At 36.0% G+C, this 26,102-nt stretch overlaps 1 protein-coding gene across 2 annotated transcripts in view; it reads left to right on the forward strand.

Annotated features, from left to right (window-relative positions):
- The window catches only part of PPM1B (protein phosphatase, Mg2+/Mn2+ dependent, 1B), a 31,939-nt gene extending 6,415 nt beyond the window's left edge, over nt 1–25,524 (forward strand). The window contains exons 4-8 of one of the 2 annotated variants that reach the window (XM_009695211.1): nt 844–1,707; nt 3,597–3,714; nt 11,538–11,649; nt 15,710–15,767; nt 21,757–22,367. In XM_009695211.1, coding sequence (XP_009693513.1) covers nt 844–1,707; nt 3,597–3,714; nt 11,538–11,649; nt 15,710–15,767; nt 21,757–22,062 — 1,458 coding nt within the window. In that variant the 3' untranslated portion in view covers nt 22,063–22,367. Of the gene's footprint in view, nt 1–843; nt 1,708–3,596; nt 3,715–11,537; nt 11,650–15,709; nt 15,768–21,756; nt 22,368–23,667 lie in introns of those variants that run through there. The other variant, XM_009695213.1, reaches the window with a different exon arrangement.
- Nucleotides 25,525–26,102: the final 578 nt, after the last annotated feature.

The following is a 26,102-nucleotide window of genomic DNA, read 5'->3' on the forward strand; positions in this document are numbered from 1 at the left end:
TAGCATGATCAGATGTTGTGGTATCAGGGTTTCTGAGGTTCTCAGAAGAGCACTGTGGGATCTGTGAATGAAAGAATGTATTCTCTGCTGACTACGTGAAGTGCGAGGTAGTTTTTCAGGTCCATGTAGGACAACTGAGTCTAGTAGAGGAGAGCAAGTCAGAAGTCCTCTAAAGCTTCAAAATGGATTATTCACGTTTTACCTGCAAGCTTGCTCTCTAGAGATGGATCTTGTGATACATTTTGAAGTAGGTCTCCAAATTTAAGAGAATCCTGTGAGAAATTTTCTTGGGTCGAAGTGGCATTTGCCGCCTTGTTTCCTTTGGCAGATGGTCTGCATTCCCCATTGTCACTTTTGCCATGCTTTACAAGAATACAGAAGTAGCACAGTATGTGCAAAGTTAGTGAGACCAGTCAGTTCTTATTTATGAAATATTAGCTTTTATTTGTGCCGCAATAAAACTGGAAAGAGAATAGGAGTGATATGGCTGTTATTTTTATAGCATGAATTAGTTTCTGCAGAGAATGACAAAATTGGCAGGGCTGCAAAGGTATGTGAACTACTCTGCCTTCATATGGAGAGCCTTTAATTTTTATGAAGTAGCTGTTTAAAAGGCACAACACCCCACCAAAAAAAACCCCACCACCACTAAAATATGCAAACAGGGGTCTGTAAGTTCACACTTTGTGTCATTTATTACATTTTCCTGCATTATAGTTGTTGACTTTTGCACACATGCATGCTTTATTATTTGTTTTGTAAAGAGGAAACACAGGAAAGGGAGAACAAAGCTTCTACAGAGTCGTGGCTTTGTAAATAAGACTTTTCTTCTTTGTTTTCCAGATTCAATATTGCATAAACATGGGTGCATTTTTGGATAAACCAAAAACTGAAAAACATAATGCTCATGGTGCAGGGAATGGCTTGCGTTATGGCCTCAGCAGTATGCAGGGATGGAGAGTGGAAATGGAAGATGCTCACACAGCTGTTGTAGGTATTCCTCATGGCTTAGAGGACTGGTCCTTTTTTGCTGTCTATGATGGTCATGCGGGATCTCGTGTTGCAAATTATTGCTCCACACACTTGTTAGAACACATCACTAACAATGAAGACTTTAGGGCGACAGAAAAACCTGGATCTGCTCTTGAACCTTCAGTGGAAAATGTCAAGAGTGGAATCAGAACTGGCTTTTTGAAAATTGATGAGTATATGCGCAATTTCTCAGACCTCAGAAATGGGATGGACAGAAGTGGCTCAACAGCAGTGGGAGTTATGATTTCACCTGAGCATGTATATTTTATCAATTGTGGTGATTCACGTGCTGTTCTCTGTAGGAATGGACAAGTCTGTTTTTCAACACAGGATCACAAACCTTGCAACCCAAGGGAGAAAGAGCGAATCCAGAATGCAGGAGGCAGTGTAATGATTCAGCGTGTTAATGGTTCATTGGCAGTTTCTCGAGCTCTGGGGGACTATGACTACAAATGTGTTGACGGTAAAGGCCCTACAGAACAACTTGTTTCTCCAGAGCCTGAGGTTTGTGAAATTTTAAGGGCAGAAGAAGATGAGTTTATCATCTTGGCTTGTGATGGAATCTGGGATGTAATGAGCAATGAAGAGCTCTGTGAATTTGTTAAGTCTAGACTTGAAGTATCAGATGACCTGGAAAAAGTGTGCAATTGGGTAGTGGACACTTGTTTACATAAGGTATGTAACTTTTCACCAAGCAACTGTTCTAAAATGATGTTCTGTTTAGATGGGTACAGCATTAACAGCAGTTCCTCCCTTTTCCTTCCCTCAAACTTTGTACCCATTTGACTATATATCCTTGCTGAAGAATATACAGCCTCATCCTTTGTGCCCGGAGAGGTGACAGCAATTGCAAAAATAAAGGTTTATTATTTTCTCAAATAATGCTTGCATAAAGTTCCAGCTTTAAACTTTGTTTCCAAATATGAAATTTTTAAGATGAATAAATTCTGTGTAAGGTATTTTTTTGTTGTTGTTCTTTCAAGTTGGGCAATGTTCGTATCCTTTGCATAAAACCCGTTTTTGCACTGTCTCTTCTTCAAGGTATGGTTTGTCTGTCATCTGAAATGGTGTCCTCAGTTCATTGTTGTAGCTTAGATGGAGAAGCACTAATTTTGTATCTAAACTTGCTTGCACTCCTCAAATTTAGTTTGTTTGGAGCAACTGCAGGTCGGTCTACAAATGTTTCATAGGTGTATAATTTCCAGCGTTCCCTGGAAAGTGCAACTCCTACTAGTGCAAATAGAGTTCCTTTGTTAGGCCACAGACCAAACATGCAATTCTGAGGAAAATACTAAAATTCAGATTTCTAACACTAAGGGGTAAGTAAATTTTTTTCAGAAATAAGGTTGTATTCCAGCAAATACTATACGTTGTATGATTGATTTTCTGACCAAGCACTTGACCAGCCTTGTTAAAGGATGGTCACTTCCGTATACTTTCAGTAAAACTGAGCCCTGACCTTGTGTTTATGTTACAAAGTCCGATCCTGGATCTCTGTAGTCTATAACAATATTAGAATGTTGTCTTCTGTCTTCAGGATGTGAATTGTACCACATAATATTAACTGCTGTAAAAGATAGGTGTCCCCATATGCTTGGTACAAAAAGGAGTGTAGAATACCTCCTGAGTACTTCTGAAGGAATTTATTCTAATATCAGATTCCTAATTAATTTCTTCAGGAGAAGGAGTAGTTGTGATAGATTGTAGGAACTATGCAGTAGGTTGGGTTTACACGGGAACAGAAACAATATGCAGTCGCTGACACTTAACTTTTTTTTTTTTGGTAGAATTTTAAGATCTTGATTTAAAACGAGGAGTTTAAATTATGGTTCTGCCAGATCTTCTTGTAAGAGGCTTAGAAACTGCGTTTTTAGATTTGGCGGTGGATTATAATTTTGAAAAATAAATATGAGCAGGAAAGTGCTATCAAAGCTTACTAGTGAAAACTGGCATTAAAATTAGTATCTGAAAAAGCCATTGGCTGATATTGCTCAGCACGTGATAGTCTGTAAGGTCAGCTTGGCCATACTAAATGAATCCATATTTTGTACTTACCTTCTGAAGGTGCTATGTGTGACACAGGTGCATTCTGATAAACAGACTTGTAATGAATGTAACGTCTTACGTGATTTCTCTGAAACTGAAATAAATTAGTAGCTGGCGCTAGCTGTTCTAGTAGTCTAGGATAAGTATTCTACATTTCATTTGCAACATGGGTGGTTTTTTAACTTGGCTTAAGGTAATGTTCAACAACTGTCTAATTTCTGACCTGTTTTCTTGATGCTTTTTTTAAACAGTTGACATGTAAGTAAGTCCATTAAATATTTTAAACTTTTAAGACTAAGAATGTACAATAAAAATCAATAAAATTAATTTTAGTGAGTAGTTTAGTTGGGAAACTTAGAAGTTCTTTTTAATCAAAATACAGTTTTATTGCAAGGTGTTTTGTTTTTTCTCTCAGGTATACCTATAGTACTGTATTTGGAACAAGTTAAAATGTGACTAGAATAGAAAAATTAAGTAAGACTAAGATCCTAACTCTTCTTTTTTTCTTTGTCACATAGGGGAGTCGTGATAACATGAGTATTGTACTAGTTTGTTTTTCAAATGCTCCTAAGGTCTCAGATGAGGCGGTGAAAAAAGATGCAGAGTTGGATAAGTACTTGGAATCACGGGTTGAAGGTAAGAAATCTGTTTTGTTCACTAGAAATGCTCGCACCACCTTGAGCGTGAAAACAAAAACCTTGAAAGCCATCATGCCATATGTTGGGTCAAATTCAGGCTTGGTTACAGCTCTGAATTTTTGTGTGTCAGGAAAAATGTTTTAAGCCATGTGGTTAGTTTATCCTGGTATTCCGCAAGAGTTTTCTTAATGTGAGCTTTAGGTTTTTGCTTTTGACTTTACAGGTCAAAATGCAACCACTGATCTTGCAGGTTGTTATATCAGCTAAGTAAATTGTGATATTGCTAATGTCTGTCTTATAAAATACTGAAAGGAATACTTATGATACTTGTTCCCTTTTTTGTGAAATTTTTTGACAAAAAGAAAAGGCTGTACTGGATTTTAATGAAGGGACAACTTAGTTATCCAGGTTTTTTAACTGCTTCTGTTCAGCACAGCTGTGAGTTATTTTTCACACTGACAACTTTTTTAAATGCACTTTTGCAATGACTTAAGAGTATACATGATCAAAAAAAACCCTATGAATGGGAGAGCCTTAAATTGTCCCTTTGGATTCTGAATGCTTACCAAGTGTGTGTGTGTATGTGTGAATAAAAACCATTTAATCATCTAGAACTTTGAAGGACTAAACTTAATTCCTAACCAGTTTCATTTAGTCACTGATTTTGTAGCTCTTTACTTATCCAAAAGGTTGAATGCAGCTTCTTCCCTTAGGCAGAAAGTTAAAGGAAGGTTAGCTTGACTAAGAATGAAAGGCTTGCCTTGTGTATTTATGCCTTTTTTGCAGTGTTCTTAATGTCAGAAAAACTGACATTTGAAACAGGCTTTCAAAGTATTGCTTCTAACTTAAAATCTTTTATCGCTGGTTATAGCTCTTGTCAGACCTTAGAACAGGCTTATGTAGCAGCCTCCTGGTCTCTTCAATCTTCTCGGTTTTTCTTGTGATTCAGGCATAGCTCAGTTCTGGTAGAATTGACTGAAGTTCTGGGTTGATATTGAAAGTTTGCCTTCTTTATAATATTGTTCTTATGTTGGCACAGGTTTTTGCAGAAGCAACCCAGGCCTGAAAATAACTGAGTTCTTGGAACAGTTTGTATTGCTGTTACAAATGTTGCTAGGATAATACTGTGAAGAGGCATCATTGGAGAGAAGCAGTCGTCAGAGGTTTTGAAAGCCTTGTTATTATGATTCTTTAAACTTCTGTAGTCTCATCAGAAGTGTACTGAGGCACTGTCACCCACTTATGTTGATGCAGCTTATTAACCTGTTTGTTGGAGCTATCAGTTACAGCAACAGTATTCAAGGAAGGAAAGGGTTTACTGAAGAGAAAGCTGGCTGAGATAACTTGTACCCTTTTCTGACTTGTTTCAGGCCTGGACTAGAGTATTCCGATCACTAGATCCAAGTTTTAACTGTGCTTCGTGAAGAAGTAGTCCCTTTGTACATGGATGATGAGTCAGGCAGCCTTCTTACATGTTTTTGTTCCAGGTGCTGAGACCAGTGGTTTAGCTTTATACTATAGTTTTGCTCTCCTGATAGTACTTTTCAGTGTTCGTATTAAAAAATGTGATATTGGCAGTCTACAGGACTGTTCAGCAGAGTTCTATGAAAGTAATTTTAAATTTCTGTGCCAAGATGTTTGGGACTTTGCAGGTCAGAACCAACATGAAACCATCATCTTGAGACTGTAGCAAGGTCTCAGAGACATAAACCACAGCTCTGGCCACTGACTGCCTGAGCTTGAGCATTTTTTATGAAAGAAGGTGTGACTGACCAAATTTTCTCCACATGGATCTGGAAACTTTCCAGGCACCCAAGCGTGGTGTGTATAATCTGTAGAGGTAAAATACTTAATTTCCTTTCTTATGACTGTTTGAGAATTACTAATACAGGACTCCAGCACTATCATGTAGGAGATAGACTTCTGTTTGTCTTAGTGGTTTTGGTTTATTTGAATATCTGAGACGCCCACTGGCTTTTTGACATGCTATAATGGATACTGAAAGCACTGATTGGATGTGCTTTTATTAGAAAGTAGTTCATATCCAAGTAAGTAGCATTAGGTATAAATGAGAAGTAATTCTGCACTGTCAGTCCAGGGAGATCAGGAATCTTCTGAGAGTGTACAACAGCAAAAATCCCACAGCTAACTGTTAATAACTTTTCTTAACGCTAATTCAGTGTAAAATGCAACAGTGACATGGAAATGTACATGTTGTCACTGTAACCTGGTTGCTGTGGACAACTGTTAGTTTTGCCATTTTAGTATCAAAAATTCTCAAACTTATTTTAATGCTAGAAATTACACTTACTGTAGATATTTTATCAATTAATTTTTCATTTGTGTGAAACAGCTGTGAAAATCACTCATGTTCTTTGTCTAGGTAGCTTTTTCTATTGCACTTTTACTTAACCAAATGAGGTAAACTTAAAATTTTTTTTGCTATTTTCGTCAGTGTTCCAGTAATCGAGGTAGTTGATGTAACAAACCCTAATTTTTAAATATAAATAAGAAGGCCTTCAGGCCATGATACAAGTTACCTCTGCATGTGCTGCTGTTGTGTGTGGTGTTTTTCCTCTTGTTTAAATGGGATCTGAATTGAAATGGCTTGTGTATTTGTAGTTTTTGTAGAGATTAGAAAGAGCTGATGGTCACTTCAAATGCTAACTCTAGGCATGTTTCTGAGAACTTGGCTCACATCCCAGGCTTCCTAGATGACAGTAGTTAAGATAAATACCTATTATCTTCCTATGTCTGAGTAGAGTACAGGAGCTGTTAATAGGCTCTGGGAGGGAGCCAGGAGCAGTTACCTTCACTGACAGCAGTCAGGTGAGCGCACTGGGGTTATTGGTCAATATTCCCAGCTTCTTGGTGGCTCCTCTCTGTTAGCAAATAGTTGAAAAAATGTATGGAACTGCAGTGTATGTTATTGCTTTCATAAGTGAATGTTAAGATGATGAATAGAAAAGCTGTCAAATAACTTCTGATCAGCATGACTGGACCTGCTGAGAATGATGTAAAATGCACTATTTGCTTGTAACAATGCTGTGTTGTAACATAATGGAGTTACTACTTTAACCTATCAAAATAACTTCTTAGCAGAAATGTATTTTAGCTTTATGGTTATATTTAACAAATACTACATGCACCAAAAAAAGTGGAGTGTTTGTAGTCTGAATTGACGCAGAGCCATTCCGAATCTAACTCCAAATGATCGTTAAGCCTAAGTGCTCCAGAGAAATGAATTGCTTCAAAGCTTGTACTTCTGTAGCTTCAGTTCTTGATTATTTTTTTTCCTGCATGAGTTCCCTGTGTCATTCTGTGTTCTGCTAATTGGATAGAGTGCAAGGCCTTTAAATGTTGAGTATTTAGCAAGGAGTAAGAGTAGCATATTTGAGGAAATTCTGTCAAGAAGTGGAGAAAATAAAGGGAACAAACTTCAGAAGAACTTGACATATTTACCTGTTTTCTAACAAATTTTTGCATTCATAATAAGTTCTACGAAATTGTCATTTTGACATGATCTCCTTAATTCCAAATTTTTACTTTATGTTTGTACCTTGAGTATTATTAGTTCAGAAATGATACAGAGAAGCTTTAACAAAATGTTTCAAACCACTAGGCAGCCTAAGGAGAATTGTTTCGAAAGATGTTGGATTCTTTTTTAAAAAAAAGGTAGTCTGATTTAAAGGTTTAAGTAGAGAGCAGAAATACTTTTAACTTAAAAAAGGTGGGGGGAAGAGTATGATCTCAAGTGTTGGAGTAATAAGGAAAAGTTTTAGAAGGTGGGAGCATCTTTTTGATCAGGAAAGGACAACTGCCATAACCAGTTTTGCATTCGTCTTTAGACTAAGTGTAATCTGGAAGACAGTGCATAAAAGAGCTGTGTCTGAAATGTGTAAACTGCCTTGAATTTTAAAAAATTAAAGCCTGGTAGATGAGTTGTGATGCTGATAATATGGATTTGATCATGTCTTCTAGTTGTTTTCAAAAGACAGAAGTTGTATTTCTTTAGATGTATTCTAAATATAGTTTACACCTTAGGATAGTCTTCTTCATGGAAGTATATTCACTACAATTCATTTGTAGTTCTGATGTATTTTGAAGCTTTGAATGTGGTAAGCTAGACAGCTAAGTCCAAGAATCTGTTCAGTTACAGCAAGTGATTGGATATAGTAACAATCTGTAGTAGATTTACTAATATTTAAAATACCAGACTAGATGACTGATCCTTTCAAAAGGCAAATAGTGGACTTTGCACACAATAATTTAACACGAACTATAATGTTTCTTTATATGTTAAAGAATTGACAGCTCACAAGTTATGTGTGGTTGGTTGTTAGCCGGTAACAATTTTATTTATACCTGTAGTAAAAACATTCTGAAAAAATCAGCATGTCTTAGAACTACTAAGCTGCAAAGATGGGGATGTCAAAAATACAAGCTATGAGTTTTCTTAGATACTCTTGTCTTTCAGTAAGTGACTAATTTAAATCAGGGCAACATTGGCACTTAGTATAAAACCCTTTGGGACTTCCTGAAGCAATTTTAGTTTGATCAGTGGTATTTGTTCTTAATGAATGTGCACTGTTCAACATGGAATATTTTTTCTGTTCTCTTGTGGACCTTAAATTTCAAGCTGACCGAACTAACCCATCAAACCTTTCAGACAACAGATTTTTTCACTGCTATGCTTGGGCATTTTAAGCTCTGGCTTGGAGAGAAATGCATTGTTTGAGGCATGCTTTTGTTTGTTTTTAAAAATTAAAAAAAAGTATGTTCAAAAGCATTTTAATACTTGCACATGTAACATTTGTAGTCTGTCTTTGTACGTTGCTAAGTAGACTGCTGAGACCCTCTGTATTTGTACAATGAGTTGAATTAGTAGTTCCATAAGATCTTTCCAGAGTTATTAAAAGAGAATTACTGTTTTAATACCAAAACAGAGTTTTTGTTTTAACAGAGTTATTAAAAAACAAACTGAGCAAGTGATAGTTTACAGAGATTTCTAGTGGAAGAACTGTATACCAAAGCTATTTTAATAGTTTGGGTCTCAAAGTTGACAGAATGTGTGTAGTTGCATTCCAAAGCTGCCAGTTCAAGAGTATTCTGAAATATTTAAGAGGTGGTAGTCAGTAGCTTATGATTGAGTCATTCATGATGGTGAGCACAGCTGTGCTTCTGTTTTGAGTCACTTAATTAGTTAATTTCCAAGGTAATGCAGGTGTGTTGGACACTAGTTAAGTTATGCTAGGTCAATCTTTTCTTACTACCACTTACAAATGCTACTTTCTGTTCTGTTTTTTTTACAGAGCCAAAGTTTGATCACAGGAAGACAAAACTAGGCACAGAAGTCAGTTCAATCCTCTGATATGTTTCAGTTTATTTAAAGGGATGTATCAGACATGCAGCTTAAAAAACAAACAAAAACCCAAACCAAAACAAAACCCAAACAAAAACCCAAACTGTCCCCTGAATCATAAATAGGGACATATGTTCTATATAGGCTTAGACAGTCTTAATAGTAGATGAATACTCTGTTAATACAGCGAGTTGGATGGTGCGTTTTACATACGTGGAATATATACTGAATATAAAAGTGATTTGTCATAATCTTATAGCTGGAAGTCGAAGAAGATGCTGGAACACAGAAAACTTGTAATGCTGTCTGGGGACTTGCATTATATTTTGTCTGAATTTTTAAAATGTTTGTCTATGAGTTAAGTCTTAGCTTTTTAGTGAAAAGTATTTCAGGAGTAAAGTAGTAGACTTTGTAGTGGACTTTCATAGATTTGCCTATATGATAATATCAGGAAATGATTATTTAACTGTCTGAATTATATTAGCAATGCAGATGTAAAAGTTTCTTCAATCATGTTTTGCATATTCAGGAAAAAGATTTAATTGCAGGGTTATTCTTAACATCATTGAGATGAAGGCGAAAACCTTGTAAATGCCTATAAATCTGTTTCTGAAAACATGTGATTTCTTTCTGTAGTGGCCTTTGTCAAACAAATCCACAGTGTGTGTCTGCTAACTGATGTGTAATGAAAAAAGGTCATGCTTGGTCATTTGCTTTATTCTCGGATTTTCTATTAGGAAGACTTTTTTTTTTTGAGAGGGGACATGTTCTGGATGAAGTTATTCACCCTAATATCAGGAAAAGAAAAAGGAGATGGTCAGTTCCACCAGAATTCCTGATTTGGCACCTTCTAGAAATGTATAGTAGTACAGTCTAGTTCTAACTAGATAGAATTGCACAAAAGGACACAATGTATAAGAGCACTTGTGGCTGATTTGTGTGAATGTGTATGGAAGAAGTGATCTAAATCCTAAGATTGGAGCACACATATTCAACCGTCACCTTCCTTTGCTAGCCATGATTCATTCTTAATGGATGGATGATAATGTACATAAAGTTTCATGGAAGAATGTTTAATTACTTCTGGTAGTAGCATACCTAGCTTATTCATTGCAGAGATTGTATGGTGCTGACTTAAAATAGGGACTTAAAAGCGTAGTGCTGTATTTGTTACAGGGTAGTAAAACTGTTCTAAAAGTAGAATTGCTTTTGGGGGGCTTTCCTACAGATCTCCCTGATGCAGAGTGAGTACCTTGCAAGCACTATTTTTTAATTTTTTTTAGTAATCCTGAGAGAAGCCTGTGTATCACTTGCTTTCCAGACAGGTGAAATCTTCAAGAGAGATTTAAATGCCAAGGAACTTGGGATGCAGTGTTTAAGTAGGTGATGTGCTTGTCTACTAACTTCAAACTCAGTTGTAGCTGCTTGTGGCTTTAATTGCAGGCTCTAAATCAGGCATCCAGGATATAATCAATTGATTTTAAGAAATTTAAGTGATCTGTTTATCTTTGGATACTAGCTAAGATATAGATTGACCGAAGCTTTTTTTAGGATGGTATTTGAGAGGATTCATTCTTCTTAATTCTTTCGTTTTGTGGCTCAAACAAAGAATTTTTATCTAGAACAACGTGTACAGGAAATGACACTCCATTCCTTAATTTAGTTGACTTTCAGAAAAAAAATTCTTTCTTAAAAACATGACACATGTGTACAACTACAATTTGTAGATAACTTAGTGAACCTTTTTCTGCCATGGTAGTAGTTGAATGACTAGAGGCTGATGACTGGAAGTTGGTAGTGTTATGACTGTGTGAATGTATATGCAGCTATTACATGTTCACCTTACAGCAACTTTATGAATAAGAACATGTGAAGGTTTATTTCAGTTTAGGCAGTTCTTTTCCATGGCAGAACAACTTCCTAGCACTGGACTTGTGCTATACATCTGCTTTGAAAATGGAATACTGTATTATTAATTATTTGTTGTCAGTTCTATGTTCTGTTTTGGCCACTTGAGTGGTAACAGGCCATTATATATGGCTCTTCATTGCATGATCGTCTTAGTGTTTATGCACCACAGAGTCAGACCTTGGAGAATACAAGGTGTTACTCACAATGAACTATGACTGAATTCCTGGGAAGCATTTGCTTTATGGCATGTAACTTCTGAGTATGTGTTGCAATGCAATAGGAAGGTAACTGAAATACTCCCAGCTGTCATTTTTTTGAAAGAGAACAGACTGCTGTCTCCAGGATACTTCATCCAGTTCACAGTCCGCTTCTGAGTTTCTCTGAGAGAAAAGACTGTTTCCCTAAAATGTAAAGAATGTTTTCCTGTTTACATGTAACTTTTTCATAATGTCTCTGTTAAAAAGTGATAGTATCTTGTATTTTAGCATCTAAAGGAACGGGTGGTATTAATTTAGTAATCTAAGGACTTCTTCTGTTTTTTAAATTAGAAATTATGGAAAAATCGGGTGAAGAAGGAATGCCTGATCTTGCTCATGTTATTCGTATTTTAACTGCGGAGAATATCCCTAATTTACCACCAGGAGGTGGTTTAGCTGGCAAGTGAGTACGGTACTGGAATTTCTTCAGCTGTTTAGTTCACCAAAACAAGTACTTTTATTTAAATGTTTTAAAGCTTTCTTATTGCAATAGCTGTACTCAAAACTAAAGAAAAAAGTTGGATTTTGTAGTTTAAGCTACTTTACCTTTTGCAGTACACAAACATTTGTGTCACCATTCCTATTCCAGAATGGTAGAAGGAAACAGATTGATCATATTCTGGTATATGACATACTTGGTTACTATTTCTGTACAGCCATTTAAAAAAAAAAAAAAATACTTATTCTTGGCCTTTTACTGCTTTACACTTGTTAAGAACTAACAATAATGTAACTCGAATATCAAAATACCAGCTCAGTTTTCCTGATGTCATGTTCCCTCCACCACCTAGTATCCATTATAAGTTTGAATCAATGCTTGTTTGCTCAGCAAACATTCTCATAAGAAAATTGTTGGTTTTCATTTAGTCTTAAACTAAATGTTAGATAAGCAAGAATATTGAACTAGGATATGCATTTTAAAACTGGGGAGGCTAATGGTGATGTTCTAACAGCCTATAATTTAAGGTTTTTAATGAACAGAACTTAGAATTGCATAAAACGTTGTTAATCTAGAATTCAAAATATGAGGTCCTGTCCTCTGATCATTTTTGTTATACATCTATTTTTATTGCATGTACCTATTAATGAGGACTGTTTGCCATGATTTTTTTCTTCCAGCCTTGAACATTAGCCCTGTACGTTCTGGGCCTTTTTCTCTACCTCTGTGCATTCCAGGCATTTAGAGAAGTTGTGGTGTGCCTCATCTTCTTAGTGCCTCCCAACTGCTGAATGAGTTGGTGTGTTTTGTGGTTCTGCTTATTAATAACTGCATCATGTACTGCTTCATTATTCTGGAACCTTTGCATATAAGTTCTACTTTAATTTGTTGTGACTCAGGTTACATTTTTAATGGGCTTAGGTTCGGCATTTGCCTTTTGATGCCCTTCTCTTCATTTTGACTTTTGAAATCCTGTGTTACAGAAAACTGAATTCAGGAGGTGTACCTGCAGCTTCTTTTACGATAATATCATAGGGTATTGAGTAACTTTTTCTTGGCCTTCAAGTATAGGACAAAGACAGGCAGTGAAGTATTTAGTTCACTCTACTTGCAAGATTAAGCTCCTGAAGGGACATTTTGAAAAAGTATGGCTACACAACCCAAAACCACATATTGTGTACCTTAAAACTTTTGTCCTAACAAGAGAATGTTGTTTGTCTTGAGATCTTTATCCTTGATGTTGCTAGGACATGAAGAATTCATACTTTGTCCTTCTGTTTGAACTCCCAAGACCTGGCTCAAACAAGTTGCAGAAAGAGCTTGTCTCTGGCAAACATCCTTGCTTTTAGCACCAGTTGTAGTTGGTCCTGCTTTTAGTATGTCTGAGCTGGAGAAACGCAATGTGATGTTACCTTGTCTAGAGTATATTTGCAAACCTTAGGAAACTCTGAAGTAGCTCTGCTTCTACTGGCATTGTATACTTCTTTCAAGTATCTCACTTGTGTAGAAGCCCTTACTGGCTCATTCTTTGAGACAGGAGATCTCAAGGTGTCAACCCTGCTGTGGTCACTTGGTGGTGGTATTTTATCCTTTAAAATCTTACTTTTCATGGCATTGTATGCTTCTTTCAAGTATCTCACTTGTGTTCAAGGTGTCAACCCTGCTGTGGTCACTTGGTGGTGGTATTTTATCCTTTAAAATCTTACTTTTCATGGACTGGCTTCTGGGTTGACTCTGATCTCCCCGTAACTTCAAATGCTGCCAAAAAAATGGTCATTCGTTGCTGAAGAAAATGAAAGTCCTGAGCCACCCTGTCACTTGGGTGTTAGTACTTCCACTCAAGATCTTGCTCCTGAGTTTTCCCATCAAAGGAAAGTACGGATAAATACACTGTTCGAAGAAAGAAAATTGAATTGAAAAGATAAGAAAATTCCCAAGGGCCTGAGTTTTAAGTTTGATTTAAACCCTCTGCAGTGGCTATCTGCTGCTTCTATGGCAGTCTTGCTTGGACTGCGTGGATGTTTTCTGTTACATTGGTGTGAGGTGCCATTGCTCTCCATAGTGCAGACTTTTGATGAGAATTGTGTTGTTCCATCATCACTAAATGTGGAACTAAATGGGAAGAACCCTTTCCTGGATCATCTGCAAAAAGATTCAGTTTGTTTTTTCTAGGAAAATCTTGCATCAGTGCTGATGGATCCCATACCAGTTCAGCCATGCAACCCTTCTAGGTTTCTTCTTAAAGCATTGACTTTAACTGATGTGCCCTTGGAGAAGTTCTTCTTCAGTGGACTTTTCATATCAGACATAATATTTGAAAGTGTCACTATGGATTTAGTTCTGAACTTCTTTCCTGGAGCTCACTCAGATACAGCCCAAAACCTTTGTGTGTGAACAAGCACAAATTGCATATACACCAGTGTCTTGAGGCTTCGAATTGTCAGGTGTATCTGTTGTGCCTGCCTTCTGCTTGTCTTGGTGTGATGTGTCTAGATAAATGCTGATTTCATCATTGACATATATTGCTTCTGAACACATGATAGCATGATGTCTTTTCAGTGTTGTAGGTTAGTGGTCATCCTGAGATATGATGCACTGTCCCTTGCATTCACTGGTCCATAAACCATCTCCCAGAGTTCTGAATGTTTCAGTAGATTCTGTTTTAAATCCTGGATCATGACTGGACAAATACATTCTGATGCTGGACACTAGATACTGAGATTACCTGATTTGTTGCTTTCTCTCAGAAGTGGACATACTTGCAACATTCCATTAAAAAATGAACTCTTCTGTTTTGAACATGCTTTTGCTTCCATAATATGAATGTAAGAACCTCATCATACTAGATCAGACAAAGGGTTGTTCTAGCTCTGTGTCCTGTCCACTGGATAGCTGAAAGTAGATGCCTAGGGAAGAATGTAAAACCAGGAAAATATGTAAAATACTTCCCCTATCATTATTGTGTTTGTTTTCAGCTTCTTACAGCTGAGATGCTTCCTGATCTTGAGATAGTTTATGTATGTACTTAGTGACTTAACTTAATGGAAGATAAATTCTAAATATATTCAGAAGGAGCCTCATCAAACTTTTAGCATCCTCAGTATACTGGGGCAGAAAGTTCTGTTACATGAAGAGCCATCATTGTATATTTTTGAGACATTTGCTGCTGTCTTCATCTGATGCCCTTATGATCTTTGTTTGGAAGAGTCAACAGTCAGTGCTTATCCTCATTCTGTAAGATAATTTTTGTAGATCTTGGCCACTTCCGGACTTGAGAGTCTTAGTTCATGTAGCAGTTCTTTTTTGTTGAAACTGAAAATAACTTTCATCATATTTATTACATTTGTCTGAATGTTTCCCAGTTCCTACTATGATTTGAAGATGTAGGGACATAACCTTTTTCCTCTGAGAAGCTTTTTGTGCTTATTTTGCCTGCCTGTGAAGGTGTGGCCTTATGTGGCACTGCCAGAAAAAAGTCTAGCTAGTGGCATTTGAGTTTTAATTTCTACAGTGTGAATAGATACTAGACAACACATCTCAGAGGTTGTATACTCTGGGCACCACACTTCAAAAGTTCGTGGGCAAGTAGTAACTTCTGTGTATGTAATAAAAATGGCGAAAACCCCAAATGTATTCAAGTTCCACATCCAGAAATAAGGCAAGAAAATGAACAAACTTGAAGAATTTTATAATAAGCAAAACATAAATTTAAATGTTAGTCTTGGCAAAATCTGACTATGCAGCTGGAATTTCTAAAGATGTAAAGAGGTAGACCATGGGGACGGTAAGGTAAGAAAATGTTTTGCCTTGCTTAGTCTATCCAAATCCTGACTTACTGCTAAATTCCCAAACGTCATATTGAAAGTGAGTAAAGTCAAGTGAGAGTGGATTTCATCTTTTTAAGAGGCAGGTTAAAGGCAAAATATTTTCAACGCTTTGAAATTATTACTGTGCTCAAACTTTAAGTTGTCAGTGTCTTGAAATCCTTTGTTGTGCTTACTTTTTTTAAAACTTCTCTTTTTAGGCGTAATATTATTGAAGCTGTGTATAGTAGGCTGAATCCACACAGAGAGAACGAGGGGGTAAGTTCCCATTTTGATTGCTACACCTCTTTGTTAATGAGAAGGTCAAAGTAGTGTCATACATCAAGCAAAAGTGAACATATCACTGCCAATAAAGTATTAAAAACACAACATATGTATTGTAGCATACGGTTCATTTTGACCTTAGCTTGGATGGATCTGATACAGAACTTCATCCTCAGAAAACCAGCAAACTGACACCCAATTCTGAAAGACTTTGTAAACATTTAATTAACTACTGCTTTTTCAGTCAAACCTGTGAGGCAACAATGCAGGGCTTTTCTAAATTGTAGTTTATTGTTGTCAAACATTATGGTCAGCATATTCATTATTTAACCAGCTGTTATGCCTGGGGGCAAACACACTTCCTGTTGTCTTCTGTTAGTGTGGAAGACCTTGGTACATAGAAAAGATAATGAGACTAATATTGACTCCTTTTTTTAGAGTTTGCACTATCTTTAAATACCCCAAGGGCAGTGGTCCAAGGAAAGTGTAAAGTAATTTTAGTTTACTTCAGTTCTGATTTCTAAAATGGCTTACATTCTTCTGCCCAGTTCCTAATAAGCTGAATTTTGAATAGTATGTTGAAATATAGTTTACTGTAACTTTAAACCTGAGTATTAGGTGGTTCTAAATATTAGTATAAAGAGTAATAACTGGTGTTCGTATCAGTAGCCGTTAAATTTGTTTAAAAAAAAAATCTTTGGAAAACTGAAGAACTGATAAAAAACATCACTACTTGTACACATGTTGTCATTTGCTGAACAGTTTATGTGAACTAATCTGTGAAGGTACCATTCATCTTCTAGTAAATCCTTCGTCATATTTTTTCTCTTCTGAGGTGGCTACAAGGTCCTCAGTCAGGTAGTCATTACAATGAATGGTGTTCGGGAGATGTCAACTTCCATTTTAAATACTTTGATCAATTATGTACCTTGAGATTGTGAATATGCAGCCTCACCACAATTATTATTACATTTCTTTCCCACTGTCATCTTCTCTTGCCTACCTATATTTGGTTTATTCTCTTAATTTGGAAAGCTTGTATAGGTGGAAAGGGCCACTCTTCTGTTAGAGTACAAATAGAGAAGAAATCTCTAACTCTTATTTTTTAGGATTTGTTACTTGTTTTATTTTGAAAGTGATAGAGTATGCGTTTTTCATTTAACTTTCGACAAATTGTGCAATAGTATACCAAAACAAGCTAGACAAAATTTTCCTCTTTTCAGCTTCTTTAGTCCTTCAGGAAACTCTGCAGCTCTGTCAGCCTGCTACTGCTTTTCATATTTAGCCATAATTTTGTTCCTACTTTTGGGGTAAAGTTATTGATGAAAGTAGTTTATCTGAAGATATGGCATAGGTCTTATAAGTTGATTGTGGTTTTTTTTAAAGAAAAAAAAAGTTTGTCTAATGGTAACTTTCTAGAAATATTGTATGCCATAGTTGCATTTATGATGCATCTTTTCTAAGTCCAAATTTACTTTTCAATAGCCATGCAAACTTGCTGAAAGTCCTAACATACAGTACAGCATCCTTTTGTGTATTGGCTACTTCCAGGAAGTTTTTTTTACGTCATCCATTAGAATTTAATAAAGTGAGGTAGCTGAACTAAATATGCAAGTTACTCATCAAAGAATATAGCCTTAACCCTTATTACCATTAATAGCTTTGACCTTGTTTTGAGTACTTTTAATTTGGCTTCTTTAATATGAAGTGTGAGCAGTATACTCCTGTCTACTTTGTAAACTTTGCCTTCTGTTGGTATTTAGTGCAAGTCTCAATAATTATTTGGATGATGTGTTTTAAATACATGAGATTAAATTTTAGTCTGATCTTGTGGTAAGGTGTCATTTGCCAGTCAGTACCTTTTTTTTCTTTCCATCCTAAGTGATTCTGACACAGAGCAGTTTGAGAGGAGGATGCACCACTGGGTAAAGGATACAATTCCTGTTTGCACTTTCCCAGCAAGTAGGAATTGTTATCTTACTGTCCTTGAAAGCGATGAATTTAGTGGGCCTGATCTCTGAAGTGATGAAAACATGACTTCCTTGCTAGTCTTACTCAATTCCAGGTGTATATGTGGTGATCTCTTAGTCTTTTGAACTGAATACTCTAGTGCACGGGACGGGGGTAAAAGGGAAGGAAGCTGTTCAGTTACTCAACATCAGACTCTCCACAATGTCTACACGCTGTGATAATGTTACTACACATCTCACGTTTAAACAGGAACCAAAGGTAGGAAGGAAACATACAGTACATCCCAATGATGACATTTCCAAGTGAGACTGAAATGAAGGCAATTTGACAAAAAGTGAGATCTTCATACAAAAAATTAGGAGCTACAGACACAGATGCCAAGTCTGCAGAGCATGAAGGTGCACTGAATTGCACTTGGGAATCTTTCCCCCTGTGTAGTTAATAGTGTACACGTGTTTGTTAGAGCGTGGGCGTAGTGGAGAATACCGCTGTTACTAACTGGAAACCCTGCCTGTGGCAGTCATCTTCATCTGGTGATTTTATATAAGGCTAGAACCCTTTTTTTTATCTTGACAAAATAATAATGTAATTAATTGCTAAAATATTAATGCACATAAATAAAAATTTAAAAAAACCTTGAAAACCCACAAAAACAAACCCCACAAAAACAGCAACCCAAACCAACCAGATTAACTTTTGCAATTGAGAATGTGACTTAATTCTAAAGAATATACTCTTTAGCTTTGAAAATTTGAACTCGTTACCCTGAGTTACTGTGAACTGGATCACAATAGCTTTGCAAATAAGTTCTTAGAAAGTCTATAAATCAAAACCAAAGTGGTATCTTTTTCTAGATTAGCTTTGGTTTTACTCAACTCTGTAAAGATTTCAGTCAGTGTTGTGCCTAGAATTTTTTTTCATTCAAGCCAGTGATTTTAGAGTAGCCTCTTCCAATTCTTCACATGTGTATTTTCTGAGAATCCTTAACATATAGCCTAAATAAGGAGGTGTCATATAGGGTAAGAGACTGAGAAGTAAAAAAGAATCTTTACTACAGCGGTATTCAAAGATCACTAGTGTGGCTTCAAGGTATAGCAGTCATAAGCTTTGTGTTGGTTTTTTTTTTTTACACATCTCAGCAGAGTACAAGTGTTTTGTAAATCCAAGGCTGGAGAAAGCCCTGCATCGGGCTCACAAAGAACAACTTGGCCAGTGTTTGTGCAGAGGGACTTCTGCTATAAATGTGATGACTTCTACCTTTACAAGTGAAATCATAGAAATCTGTTATGTATTGGGGCTCAGTGCTTTCACATCTTTAAAGGGAATTTAAAAGAACTTCCTCATAGCTAAGTAATTGTTACCACTATAATGTTACAAGACCACAGAGTTGTCGTTCTAATTAACGTGTTGAAGAATTGCTCTTTCTCCGACTCTACTTCTTCAACCATTTTTTTTAATGTGTTCCTAAGACTAGGAGGCTACTATCCAATTAGGCTGCTTGGGTGTATATATATCCTTAACCAAAAGGAGCAATGTTAAAATTACAGTGGCCATGTTAATAGTTTCAGTGGCATTTGGTTAAAGCTGTGTTTGAGTATCTTGTATGAAACCAATCATGTTTCTCTCTTGCTTTTACTAATACTATACTCAGGCACTTTGCTAAATCAAATCATATGTCATTAAGGGCTGCTACAGATAATTTAAAAAATGTAAATGGGCAAAATCCTTGCACCCTAGAACATTGTCAGTCCTGCCCCTAATACATAGTAGCCCTTTTTATATACATAATTTAACAGAGCACAGCTTGTGTGAAAATTGTGAATGCTCATGTTAAATATAGCTAGCACAAATTTACTCTTGTTTTTATGGTCAGTAGCACTAAGTTGAATTAGAACATGAAGGAAGACAAATGCTAACTTGCACAATAATTATAGTTTTCAGGGACCTCTTCTAGCCACACATCATTCAAGAGAAATGTACGTTATAGTATATAAAAGAGGCAGTTTCTGTCGTACTGATGTCTGTGGGGTTCCTTGTCTGCTAGCACTGAGGGAGACGAGGGAAGCACAAAATAGTTTGCCATCAAACAGGGTGCAGTGCAAAGCAGGATGTGAGTTTGAATATCAAACACTAACAGCACTGTTACTTTGATTCCTACTAGCATTTGAATTGTTTAGAAGTCTCAGAACTTCTATTACATTGCTTGTGGCTTTTACTCTTCAGTGTTGCATGGGAGCAAAGGTATTCAATTCAGTCTGCAAAAAGAATTTTTAAAGATCTGAATATTGTGAAATGCGGAGATTCAGGGTGTATGTTTGCTAATGTCAACCTCAGAGCAAAACAGATGGGATGGAGGAACTAAGGAATTTAGATGTTCTTTGAACGTTAAAAAACTGGAATTCTTCAGCTATGCTGCCTTGTTTAATAGCTACATAAATACATAAATAGTATTTTTTGTCAAAACCTACAAAGTGGAATACATCTGTAGACTCATCTTGATGCCCTGAGTTTTCACTGACTTTGTGCTCATGAGGCATTAAACAGTCCTGATTCATGCATTAAAACTACCTCCTTTAACTTGCTTCTTCTCATTAGACTATTGAAGAGCTATCTGAATATGAAAATGCTAATATATGGGAGTCAAAACATCTCAAACTAAGACCAACAAACCACAGTGGAAGTATGTCTCTATGCAACAAATGAAGCTTACAGGGATAGCATTATATGTAGTAACATCCATTTTTGTGGTAAAATTGTCCCCTTTTTAACTTGGACTGTGCTAATCAGTCTTGGGGCTGCTATTCCAGCAACATTACAGCATCCAAAATCTTACTGAACCCAAGATATTGTCTTAATACTGCTATTAAGCTTGTAAATCAGTGACTGCAGTACTTGTAGTTTATGAAGCTTTTGGACTAGATGACAATAAAATGAGGTCAGCATGACAACAAGGCAGTCTGGATTTTGCCTCTAATGTATTGCAAACTCTGCCAGCTTCCAGAGATACAGTTCCATTTGTCTAGCTTTGATAATTTGCTAGATAGTAGTAATTTAAAATGTACTATTCCCTTAAAGCAAAACTACTGCTTTAGCACTTGAAAGTTAAAATACTGATCAGTGTCAGAGTATTGTAACAGATGTTACAGAAATTGGGGAAAAAAACAACCAAACAAAAAAAACCAAACAATTTTTTCAACTGAGGGCTTGTAGCCAAATAGGTGGTTTGCAGAGGAGACCATTCTTTAATCAGCGCTTGTTACTCAGATTTTGTGCTGTAGGTTGTTAGATTTTTCTTTGAATAACTGTTCTATCTGTTAATTTTTCTAGGCAATACACATATCTGCCAAAAAGTGTCTTATGTTGTTCAAACACCACTACTCCTGGTGCTGTTGGGTACCTGCTTGCTTCTTTTATGGCAGCGTCATGCATGCAAAAATCAGGGATTGTTTCGTAAAACGCTCTAAGCATTTATTTTTATGTGATGCTTCAACTAAACTGCTAGGGGTAGAGTTATCTGTTCTCTTTAGTAGGTTTTTCACAGAACTGTGCTGCTATTGGCTGTGCAGAAATTCACAAATATATTGACCTGATGGCTAAAGAAGCTTAAATTTTCAAAATTTTCACTGACAACTGGTCTGTCTAGTCGGGAATATCAGCTATATTCATCAAAAGACAATTTGAATCAAGATGGAGTTAATTAGGAGGAGATACTGTGGTGACACTGTCTGGCTCAAAATAAATTGAAAAGATTAAAAATGCTGTTTTAATAGGTATCATTTCTTAAATTATTGTGTTCTATAAAATAGACAAACATGGATGATACTGTTCTAAGATGTGTGTTGCTAATGAGGTGGTTTATGTTCAAATAGAGCAAAGCTGATGTTTTCTCAATCAGAAAAAGATGTTGTGGGTTCTTGTTTGGGTTTTTTTCTTTCTTTTTTTTTTTAATGTCGCTAGAAAATATGCTAGTTTTAACTACTGATTTTTTTGGGGTCTTGAATCTTAAAACAAGGACCCTGGCGAAGCCGAGGAAGGTGGAACGCAGGGAAAATTGGTGGAAGCCCTGAGGCAAATGAGAATTGCTCATAGGGGGAACTACCGCCACCTCCTGGAAGAGATGCTCAGTAGTTACAGGCTAGCTAAGGTGCAGGGAGAAGAGTGCACTGCTGAATCAGCTGCAGGATCTGCTTCAGATACTCATGCTGGACCCAGTGACCCCGTACCAGGCACCCACACAGAATCTGGGAATCACCTTGCTGAAATACAGAGCTCCAGTGAAGATTCAGGGATGAATGAGATGAGTGATAAACAGACGTAACGTTTTACGTAGCGGATTTAACGCTTCACTTTACTTGGCCTATTTTCCTTTGTTTATATCTCTACATTTGTTACATCTATCCTAGAAGTCTGTTTGGTTTTACTTCAGTTATTTGTACAGATTGTTTATACAAAGCTCTTTTCTCCTCAGAAGTTCAACTACTATGGTATATTATAGTAATTGCATCTTATGTTGTGTAGCAAGCAGTTATCAAAACCTCAAATGGGAGGTTTTTTTTAAAAAAAAAAAAAATCCTGTGACACCAACAATAGGAATCTAACATGCTAATGGAAAAATAAATTTTAAAACTTTTAAGTACATTCTTAAATAACAATTTTGATGGTATATGTTTGCTATTGTAAAGTAATTCACATCTTAAGTGTATCTTTTGTGCAAGCTAATTGAATTATACAAATTCTTCAGTCTCTTTTTTCCCCAGCATCATATACTGCATGTTTGTATTTGAACTGTGTATAGTTTATATTGCAACTAAATTACAAGAGCTATTATGTTTTAGGTTGTCACTTATTCCTCATGAAATGTGTTTTGATTTTTTTCCAATTTAGATTGTATCCACTGTTCATCATAAATATCAATTTTCTAGACGACTGTATTATTACTTCCCAGCTTGTAGCATAACATATATCCAGAAATGAAAATGTACTTAGATTTAGTACCTAGTGTCAAGTTCTAAGAATTTGTGTTTAAGTGAAAATAAAAAATATGCTGTGGAATAATATCTGTATGCATATTGACTCTTTTAAGCAAGTAATAAACTTCCTCTGAACTGCTATCATTCCGACATGACTTGAAACTTTTCATAGCTTCTGCTATTAACTCATTATGTTCATTAGTTTCTACAACTATTTGAGTAATTTTGGGTTTGGCACATTGATCATAATCCTCTAGTTGGGCAACATTTCTCAGGTTAAAGTAAACATCAGACATATAAATTAATAAACTGACTGTTCTACCTAAGTTTACCTTCTACCAAATCTTTTCCGTGTCTTTTGGTGTATGACGTGTATGTTCATGCATTTGGGTAGGTCATTGTTAATACTGGGAATGCACAGTGGTGGTAACTAGTCTGCTGATAAGTTAAATCTGAAATTCTTGTGTCAGTGGTCAGTTCATAACATAACACTTGCACAAAAATACCATTGTTCAAAACAGGTACAAATTTCACTGTCGTAATGAAAAAGAGCCTGCAGGAATTTCTTGCGGACCAGGAATACCTAAAGAGCTGACTTCCTTAGTATTTTATAGTTTGGGGCAGTTTTGTGTGGTAGTTTTTTTTATTTAGAGCCCATAGATGTAGTATCTATTGATGGCTATGAATTAGTACCATTTTAGGTAATGCTTGGTTTTAAGTCTTTATGCTATAATAGCTTTACTGGATTCATGTTTTATAAAAGTAAATTCCCTCATGAAGTTGAAGAACGGAGAATGTTTGTATGGGGAAGTGGGCAGGTATGGAAAAAAAGGAGAATGTCACCTGTCTTATGCTAGTATTCTACGTAATTATGCCACTGAAATCCAAAGTGCAACGAAATGTTTTCATTTGTATTGGTGAGTAGTAATATTTCTCCTCTTCTTTTCCTGTAGGGTGCTGGAGATCTAGAAGATCCGTGGTAGCCTTACAAATCTACTAAAATGCTTTTGATTCTGAAAGGGGGAAAAAAAACTTTTAAATCTGTTTTCTTCAATACATGGGAAAAATTCTGGTGGATTTCCAACATTTTGTGAAATGGGCAGAAAGATATTAGAATTTTCCATCACTTGTTCATTTTGTGTTTCCTGATATTGCCACTCTTAGCATTGCCTGTACTACAGTATTTTTACCAGCCTCAGGCATACTGATTACATCTGTAATGAACTTTGGCCCTAAAAAGGAAGGAAGGAAGGAACGATTCTCTCAGCAGATCGGTATATATACCTGGGGTGCATGGGATTGTAGGTGTACTCTGAAGGTACACTATGGCTAAATGAAACGTGCAACACACAAACGTGAGAGAGGACAAGTAATTGTTTGAGACATTACTTACTTCACTTTACCGAGTTGGAAGGCTTTGCAGCTCTGTGGCTTGGAAGTAATTTCAATTGGGCAATACGCTATCAGATGTGTTTTTAGGTTTTTTTGGGGTTGTGTTTGTTTTTTTTTAATTTTCCAGTTTTACCTGTATTACCAGACCGTTAGGTTTCCCTGCGGTGTCCAAATTGTGATACGTTGCCTACTGCTTGCTTGAGGATAAGTATATTTGGCAATAATATATGAAGATTCTAGGCATCTCAAAACAGTAAGAATTTTACGCATGTGTACAACACACCCTTAAACTCTTGCTAGAGAAAAATCTTTTAAAACCAAACTGATGAATTTATAGTTAGTAGTGACTTGCTTTGACATCTCTCACAGCTGCAGGTTTTTTTTAAAATGCTGAAAATTTGCCTTTATTATAATGTAAATTGTGATTATTTTTTTGTTCTATATGTGGTTTTCTATAGTTTTTTGATTTTTTTCAGCTTAAGATACAGACAGAAGTCTTGTGTAATATGGGTATAATTTTTAATTGTTTGCATTATTTTCAAAGTTCAAATTATCACTTTGAGATTACTATAAATACACTTAAAATTATCTATTTTAAATTAAGAAAATATTAGAGATATTTTCATGGGTTCAATGACCTTTCATTTTATAAGCAATGGGCATGGTACAGAGTGGCTGTCATGTAAGGTACTTGAAGATTCTTAGTTTAATTCTATTTTTGCAATAACCTTGACTTTTTTTCTGACTTCTTTGAGTTGTGCATGTAATGAGTCCAGTAAATGCTGAAAATGGGGAAGAGTAAAGTATTTATCTAAAATAAAAGCTATTGGGGAGGGGAAACAATGAATGTATCCATCTGTACATGATTTACATGCTGTGGATGCCTTGTAAACATTTTCCTATTTGTTTAAACTGTGTTTCAGCGAGGATGTAATTGCCCTTGTGTGTAGTTTTAAGCTAATGACAGTCATCAACTGGTTTTGTGTGAAATGGAATTCATGGTATTTTTCTGTAACTTTATCCCCATGGTGAGTCTGTAAAAACCACATGCTCTTTCATACTGGTGCCGAAGGCCAGCTTTCCCAATCATTTTGATTCACTGTGTATCTGATTTTTTTTTTTTTTTTTGTCTAGAGAGGATTATTGCCACAGTATATTTTATTTATTCATTAGATTTTAGCCTTGTAAGTTAAAGTGTTCTAAATGATGATGTTAACAGGTATTTGTCCCTTTACTGGTTTTTTTGGGGTTGTTAAAAGATAGGGAATGAAGAATGCAAAATGGTTTATTGTTCAGACTGTCCGCTCTGGTCCAACCCTGTACTGATAGTACCTTCCCAGTATGATATTGTGATGTTTCATACAATACAGTGAACATAACCAACTTGTTATCTTCAATAAAGGATTGCTAAAACAGTGTGATATGCTTTATATTTTCTTGAGAAGAATTTATCAAGGAGAAGCAAGTGTTCTATATAAAAAGATAACCAAATAGGATTAGTGAGATGTCTCGTAGTGAGTGATTTGTGTGTGTTCTATAGTGACTGTGACTGACTGTCACAATAAGCCAGATGTCTCAAAGTGGGTTTCTCTGTGGGAGACAGAAGAGTACAAACAACATTTAGAGCTCCTAGGGCAAATCCATCCCAAGTTCAGCTGGGCTGAGTCTTATTCCAGCTACGGGAGAGCATTCATTTAAAGTCAAAAAATTCAGATTGAACTTGACTTTTTAGTCAACTTATTTCTTGAAATTTCTTAAAGGTCAGAGGTTAGACCTATAAAGTTTTACTTTGGTACAGTGTTTTGGATAGAAATTTCTCATAACGTTAATGCTCTCACATTAAAACTTTTAGTGATTTTTTTTTTTAAACTTACTAATGAAGTTGTTTAGCTGGGTGGGAAAGGAAGACGAAATCATCTGTTATTAATACTGCATGGTAATAACCTGTCTGAGTATTTAATGTTACAGTGGAATAGGTGTATTTATGAACAACATG

The sequence above is a fragment of the Cariama cristata genome, unplaced genomic scaffold, assembly GCF_000690535.1.
Source record: "Cariama cristata isolate BGI_N322 unplaced genomic scaffold, ASM69053v1 scaffold17972, whole genome shotgun sequence".
Classification (NCBI taxonomy): Eukaryota; Metazoa; Chordata; class Aves; order Cariamiformes; family Cariamidae; genus Cariama; species Cariama cristata.